The sequence below is a fragment of the Babesia bigemina genome, scaffold Bbigscaff_74262 (assembly GCF_000981445.1).
Source record: "Babesia bigemina genome assembly Bbig001, scaffold Bbigscaff_74262".
NCBI classification, from domain to species: domain Eukaryota; phylum Apicomplexa; class Aconoidasida; order Piroplasmida; family Babesiidae; genus Babesia; species Babesia bigemina.
Window position 1 is genome coordinate 1 of NW_012237322.1, and position 8,395 is coordinate 8,395.

Consider the following 8,395-nt stretch of genomic DNA (forward strand, 5'->3'; position numbering starts at 1 on the left):
TGCACCGGCCTCGAAACCTTCCTCGGCTTCAACTCTGCTTCCAAAGGCTACGACGGCTCTGGCATTGTGTACTCCGACCTGGATAGGCTGTGTGACGGGGTGATGGGATTTTTGTATCAGGTGCTTAAGGATGTCAGCGAGAAACAGCCTTATCAAGTGGGTAAAGAAACGTATTTAAAAAAGGTTCTTGGTGAAATAAGTGAACAATTATATCGAGGCAATAGCGGATTTAATATTGCGCTTCCCAAGATGCTTAGCAGGATTGGCAAGTATAATGCTGACGTGCAACAGCACAATGACAGCGTTAAAAAACCTACAGAGACATTTTTGAGACGCTTAAAAAATGATTTCCCAAAGGAAATTAAGAGAATTCCAACTGACGAAAACCTCAAAGAAATGAGTTCACATACTGTCGAGAATGCAGTGGCTCCTACCAGGGAGCTGTCCGGCAAGTATATTCAGTATGGTAACGATTTTGACAGGGCTCTTCAAAAAGCGAAAAAGGAGATCAGCAATCTCAATTCGCAATGTAAGAACAATGTAACAACGGCGCAAAAACAGGTGAAGTATGTGACTGAGAGGCTTGCGGCTTTGTCGACCAAGGAAGAGAGTGATTTGAAAGCTGTCGAAAATGAGATTACAGAGACACTGAATTCGCTTAAAGACGGTGTAAATGTGAGAGTAAACAGAGATGTCAGTGAACTCGTTAAGCTTTTAAAAGATAAGGTATCGGCGATTTGGAAATTGCTGGAGGAAATTGATAAGAAGCTCTATGAGTATGTCGACGCACTGCAAAAATGGATTGATAAGGCGGATAAAGATGTAAATCAGGCCATAAGTAAAGCGGACGGAATCGAACAAAAACTGCCTGGAGGCAAAAATCGTGATGAACTCAATAGAATTTCAAGCGAGTTGAAAAAAAGGAGCGATGTGATCTGGGAGTACATTGGGGGTATGAAAAACCAAATTGAGGAAAACGTGAAAGCAGCGCTTAATGCCGTGAAGGATATGGACGGCAAGCTGAAAGAGGATTTGTATGAAGTGAGGGAAGCAATTAAAAATGATATGGATCTAATTAATAATAAGGTGAAAGAATTGGGTAAGCGTTTTACCGGCATAGAAGACGGCAATCAGAATAAAATCGCGGAGATTGTGAAACACATTAAAACAAAGGTTGGGAGTATCACGGGGCATGATAGAAGCAATACAGGTATCCAACAGATTGTTAGTGGCGCTTTCAAGTATTCCGGTGGTTTCGGTCAAGGTACAATGTTCTATGGTACTGTTAGTAATTGGGTAGACAACATAGTGGCTCAAAATGGTCTTGTAAAAAAAAGGATTGATGAGTACTTTGTCAAGAATGAAGATAAATTAATAAAAAGCTATAAGAATCAACGCGGCAAAGAGGCTGTTAAGCAAGCAATCAAAGACGAGCTCATGTTGGCGCTTACCACCGAGATAGATGAAGCCCACAAATCGATCAGAGTGCAAAGAGATGGCAAGGTATCAAACAATGTCGAGTATGTGAAACAGGTGTGTAATGCATTTGCTGCTAACGTTGAGAGAAGGTTTTCGGGACTGAATGATCAAATGTACACCCTTATAAATAATATAACGGCTAAAGTGGAGAGCGGAGTGAGGGAAAGTCGCGAGCTCACCGACAATTACTACCTTAAGCGTGCTATTGAATCGACTTCATCTGCGCTATTATCGAAAGCAAGACAATCTGCTAGCGAAATTGACTCATTCGCTCTCCTGGCAACTAGGGTCGGCGACGGAATCCACAAAACCAGCATCGCTGCGGAGATAGATAGACTCTACGGTGCGGCCAATGAGCTTGACGGTGCTTTAAAAACGGCCATTAATGATCGAACTACTAGCACCAAACCGGCCGAAGACGTTGACAAAGCCATCGCCCAGGTAATGAAAACGCTTGATAAGCAGCTACCAGAAACTCTAAATGGTAATAAAGTTAATCTTCAAGAGACAAGTGAGGCAGTATTTCAGAGATATAAGTTGCAAGTCTCCCAATCAGCAGAAAGCCTGGCTGTCGCAGAACGCGATGCTGAAAAACTTGAAGGCACTCTCCCCGCTGCGATCAAGAAAATCCGTGACGACGCCTCTGGATATAACGTTACTGTTACCAAAGAAGATCTCTCAAAATGGTCGGGCGAAATCACATCTAATCTGAACTCCCTAATGTCCGAATTCTCTGAAGTTGGCAAGGTCCTAAAGCAGCAGTTGACTAAGCTGAAGACATATATTGGCATGAATCATAATAAAAGCGCAGCTGACGATACGCTTCAGAAAATTAAGGACAACCTTGATAGCCTGCGAAGAGTCCAGCTGAAAGAGGCCCGTAAGTTCGCAGAGCAGTTTCTCACCTACGCCCAGGAATTAAGTGTAAAGTATGTCAAACGAATTCAGGAGCACATAGCTGAGCAAACAACATGCGCTATCACCACGCTAAACACGGATGCCCGCAAACACTACATCTCCACCATCCGCGAACTGCTGACCGATTATGCCCAAAAGGTTCAGAGCGAGTTGAGCAAGTTGCCCGAAGAGATTGACGACGACCTGAGAAGGGGCTACAAAGGCTTCGTGAAAAAGATCGAAACGCATCTCCTGCCGGGACTCACCATACCGCCAAACACCCCGCTCAAGGACGCCGCGTCTACCCTCAAGGCCAAGCTCACCGCTTTCATGGAACAACTGCAACAGCAAGCGGATTTCAAGAAATCATTCGAGACCGTCAGACCGTCCCACACTGCGCTTCTCCAGTTACTTCAGCAGCTTAGCGAGTCCAAGCACTTCGGCCACCTCGTCCCTCCCAGGGTCAATGCTCTGCTCGATAGGCTCGGTGAGCTGTCGCCTAACAAGTACAAGGAGGAGGCACAACCCATGCTAGACACGCTTAAAGCGGGGTACGGAGCGTTTGCTGAGGAACTAGGTAAAGCCTACGTCTCCGTCTACGACGGCGCTCGCAATATCAACTGGGATCAAGCAAACAACCCGGAAACTACATACTGCGCCAAGATATTCTTGACCGCATTTGCCACAATTTACGATGCTGTGCACGACTTGAGAATAAATTGCAATAGTCTGAAGGGACACCAAATTCACTCGACCTCTGATCTTGGCAGGTTGTTCCTACGGCACGGCTTCAGAGTATCACACGGCGACAAACAGCACTGGGAGCTGCAAAACAAGAGCGTCATAAACGGTGAATACGTCGCCAACAGAATCAGTTTTAGGGTTGACGCCGCGAAAGACAACGAGCATCTTAAAAAGTGTGAGTCGAATGAACGCAAGACGAACGTCCTCTTTAATCTTTTTGACATTCTCAAATGCCTTCTGCGTCACGTCGACCAGTACAACGCAGCGTGTCACATCGCTATACTCCCCAAACCTAGAACGCCATGTACCGTTTTCGAGATGCTGGTGTGGCTTTCAGGGCTCACTTACACTTCCGCGTACCAGGCGCTGCTATCAGACGGGTTCACCAACGTGCTTGATAATCCGGATAAGCCGCTTGCTGGCGACGGAGAGATCACCGTATTTGACATCGAGCAGTCGTACCTGGAGGCGCACCCGCAGAAGATCACGTATAAGAACATACGGACGGTGTTGCAATACCTTTGCTCGAAATCGTACGATTTGCTTACCACCGTTGTTGGCCACGGCGACGCGGCGACATTCTACGCTTGCGACTATTCGAATAACACGCTGAATCTGTACTACCCGAGCTCCGGCGAAGATTGTTTGCAGATGTTGCTTGACTTCCTGCGCAGAATTCTGCAGCCGCTCAGGTATTTGTTTGAACGATGCAGTGTCGCAGACAAGAACTACGGATGGGCCGACTGCCACTACGGCAGGGACGTACCTACGACCAAATCGCACTGCAACATCAAGCCAACGGACGATGTAACGTGCCTACCAAACTGTCAACCAAATTGCAAACCAAATTGTCAACCAACATCGCCATTGATGAACTACCTAAGTGACTCTCTACTCGGCTACCTGCCACATAGATTGGAGTCTGTTGGATGCAAATCTAAATGCTCCACCTGCCCCTCCACATCCAGGCTGGGAATGCCGTGCGTCACACCGCTGGGTTTCAGGGCGTTCTCCGGGTCGACCAAAACAGGCCGTCAGCTATGTGAGATAATTCGCGAATTCTTAGGTAGTGGCGTGGTTTCATCATTGTTTGGCTTGTCACCAACTCCGCCGAAAACGCTGCCGGAGCATTTCAGTTTCGGGTTAAGCTTGGTTAATAAGTGGGTCAAAGTTGCATCTTATATTACTGATGCAGGTATAAAACCAGTATCACAAACTAAGATTGAAGCATCTATTCAGACGCTCTCCATTAAGCTCTGCACTGACACGGGTAAGCTTACCAATGTACTTCGTGACGCTTATGGCAGCAGTCAGCATGAGCACCAAGATCAAAATCATCTCGAAGTCTATGCCGATGTATCTAGCCTATGCATGACTAGAAGTTGCACCGACAGGGATATGCGCTGCGCTCCATACCTATCCACACTGTGTTCGGACACGTATCAATACCTTGTTCATAAGAACTTTGCCACGTACCTTACATGGGCTGTCTACCTGCCGTGGGATTTCTGGAATCAACTGAATAATTTGTGTAACGCATTCAAGAACATTTTCTGCCAAGACTGGGGATGCCATACGTGTCTGCGTGCTGAGAAATGTAAGCGTGGACAGCATGGCCTCGTCGAGAAAGTTGAGAATCAACCTGACAAGCCTCATTGCAATTGTCCATCGATGGTTCAGTGCAAGGGTGTATCCGCAACACTGTACCAGTTCGGTTTCTGTTTTGGTAACGCGGCGACATTAAATAACGAGGCATCGGCTAAGAAGTGTTCTGATTTCTGCTCTCAGCTGGACAAGGTGTTGAAATCGGAATATTTTGTTAAGCTGTTCAAAGAATGTGACATATTCATTTGGACTATCAGAGAACCGTTCACCTACTTGGTTCTCGCGCTCTGGTCACTATCCCTCTTCTACCTCATCTGCGTCATGGTTGGCAGACTGGATGTGCTCCACATCCGCTCACACCTGAGATCACCATCATCGCACAGGATAACGGCGCAGTCATTGTTGGCTGCTGCGCAAGTCGGAAGGCTTGCCAAGATATCGTACCTTCAACCGTGATCATCGTCACATTTGTAATTCACGTAACTACTCACTTAGCGAATCACCTACTCACCTAAATAACAAACGTAGTCTAATGTCTCGAATTACTCTAGCGGCAACCTGTGAACTAAATAGCACCAAGATTAGGTGATGAGTGAACGACAATCCAACGTGCTAACCTAGCAACCAGGCAAAGTGGTAAGCTGGCAACCAGGCAAAGTGGTAAGCTAGCACCCAGGCAAAGTGTTGACCTAGCACGCAGGCTAAGTGCTAAGCTGGCACTCAGGCAACGTGTTAACCTAGAATCCAGGCAAAGTGCTAAGCAAGCACCCAGGAAAAGTGCTAAGCTGGCGGATGAACCGTAATTTGGTGGGTGTTGTAGCACGTTGATTGCCTGGTGCGTTGAGTTGTGCGTAGACTGTGAGAGGCGTCTGCGTTGCCCATTGAGTCAGTGTCACGTGAGGTTAGGTGATTGGTCACTAACGTAGGCGGTCGTGAGGGCCGCGGCGGGTGACCCAAGTCGTGTGTTGCGAGTCACCGGCAGGGTGGCGTAATCGGCGTTGGCCTGGTTGAGTAGCATATATAGGCAGCGATGTAGCGATTGTTAGTATCACATTTAGGCACGTAGCCGACACGCTCCGCCAGCATGGCGCCGATACCGCGGCTCGTAGCACGGTGCTGCTGCACTGTGGGAGTTGAGCGCACAGGGTTTGCTGCAATATGTATGGCGTTGCGAATAGTGAATAATTTAGAGTGACAGTTTGAGCTGATCACATGCGTCGCGTCAGTCGCAGCTGTGGTATCCTGGGCAGCGTGGGTGTCGGTGGCCTGGGCTGGGGGGACACAGGGATGAGGGTGAGTGTTGAAGAGGGGACTGGGCGCGGCAGTGGTACGTGTTGTAGTTGGTGAGTGCTTGCATAGGTGATTGATGTTTGCAGGTTGAGGGGACTGGGAGCGGCAGTGGTACGTGTTGTAGTTGGTGAGTGCTTGCATAGGTGATTGATGTTTGCAGGTTGAGGGGACTGGGAGCGGCAGTGGTAGTGTTGCAGTTGGTGAGTGCTTTGCTAGGTGATTGATATGTTCGCAGGTTGAGGGGACTGGAGCGGCAGTGGTAGTGTTGCAGTTGGTGAGTGCTTTGCTAGGTGATTGATATGATGCAGGTTGAGGGGACTGGGAGCGGCAGTGGTAGTGTTGCAGTTGGTGAGTGCTGCTGGAGTGATTGATATGTTCGCAGGCTGAGGGGACTGGAGCGGCAGTGGTACGTGTTGCAGTTGGTGAGTGCTTTGCTAGGTGATTGATATGATGCAGGTTGAGGGGACTGGGAGCGGCAGTGGTAGTGTTGCAGTTGGTGAGTGCTGCTGGAGTGATTGATATGTTCGCAGTTGAGGGGAGTGGTAGCGGCAGTGGTAGTGTTGCAGTTGGTGAGTGCTTGCGTAGGTGATTGATATGTTTGCAGGCTGAGGGGAGTGGGCGCGGCAGTGGTAGTGTTGCAGTTGGTGAGTGCTGCTTGAGTGATTGATATGCTTGCAGTGTGAGGGGACTGGGAGGGGAAGATGAGCTGGGGGACGTGTAGGTGTGGTAGGGGATGTCGAAGGTCTCAAGAGTGTTATTGTTGTTCGTGGTGCTGTGTGGAATGTAATAAGCCAGGTCTATCCAATTGCGAGGTATGTGCAGCACATCACTTTGTGCGCACTAGAGGGTCGAGGCCTTACGATTGCAAGAATTTCGGTTGTGATGCCAAATGTGAAGGCAAAAAGAAGACATGTCAGTGTGAATGTACAATTTGTGAAAAGAAACGTGAAAGTGAAAAACATACTGTCTCGTCTTCCCTTTCTCCCACCAGTCCACAGCTTTCCCTTACTTCCTCCCATGGTGAGCCTCGAGCCGACAGTCAAGCGCTGTCGTCCGGTCCTCCCACTGATGATAGTTCCAGCAGCGACTCTGATGCAGAAACTTCTCCCGGCCCTTCCATTTCCCCCGAAACCATCGCCGCCGTCATCGTTGCCATCATCGTCGCCATCATCCTGCTCGACCTGTGCATCTTCCGCTTCCCGGTGAGCCGCAACATCCGCGATTTCCTCGTACGCAAGATACCCTTCTGCATCGCGTTCTACAGCTAAACTCAGCAATTTATTGATGCAAACATCGTGATCCAAATCCCACTGATCACCTAACTGGCAACTGACATCTAATGTCTAGACAGTAACGATTGCGTTGATGGTAAATAACATGAGCAGTGAGGTGACCATGCACCCGACCAAGTTGATGGTCACGGCAGCGATGACATGGTTACGGCAGCGATGACATGGTGGCTTAAGTGGTGATTATCACCCACTCTACATCGCCCCTTTATCCACTCTACATCGCCCCTTTACCCACTCTACATCGCCCCTTTATCCACTCTACATCGCCCCTTTATCCACTCCACATCGCCCCTTTAACCACTCTACATCGCTCCCTTATCCACTCCACATCGCCCCTTAACCCTCTCTACATCGCCCCTTTATCCACTCTACATCGCTCCTTTACCCACTCTACATCGCCCCTTAACCCACTCTGCATCGCTCCCTAACCCACTCTACATCGCTCCCTAACCCACTTCACATCGCCCCTTTACCCACTCTACATCGCCCCTTTACCCACTCTACATCGCCCCTTTACCCACTCTACATCGCCCCTTAACCCACTCTACATCGCTCCTTAACCCACTCCACATCGCTCCTTAACCCACTCTACATCGCTCCCTAACCCACTCTACATCGCCCCTTTATCCACTCTACATCGCTCCCTAACCCACCTTACATCGCTCCTTACTCCACTCTACATCGCTCCCTTATCCACTCTACATCGCCCCTTAACCCACTCCACATCGCTCCCTAACCCACTCTACATCGCCCCTTTATCCACTCTACATCGCCCCTTTTTCCACTCTACATCGCCCCTTTATCCATTCTACATCGCTCCCAATCCACTCTACATCGCCCCTTTATCCACGCTACATCGCCCCTTAAACCACTCTACATCGCTCCCTTACCCACTCTACATCGCCCCTTTAACCATTCCACATCGCCCCTTTATCCACTCTACATCGCCCCTTTATCCACTCTACATCGCTCCTCTATCCACTCCACATCGCTCCCTAACCCACTCTACATCGCCCCTTTATCCACCTTACATCGCTCCTTTATCCACTCTACATCGCCCCTTACCCCCTCTACATCGCCCCTTTAAC

The 8,395-nt window shown here is 48.9% G+C and overlaps 1 protein-coding gene across 1 annotated transcript; it reads left to right on the forward strand.

Annotated features, from left to right (window-relative positions):
- Positions 1-102: 102 nt before the first annotated feature.
- BBBOND_0005460 (hypothetical protein, conserved) lies at positions 103-5,181 on the forward strand (the record flags this gene model as incomplete). Its single annotated transcript, XM_012915372.1, has 1 exon — positions 103-5,181. The coding sequence occupies one exon, from the start codon at positions 103-105 to the stop codon at positions 5,179-5,181; it is 5,079 nt and encodes a 1,692-aa protein (XP_012770826.1).
- Between the last annotated feature and the right edge of the window lie 3,214 nt (positions 5,182-8,395).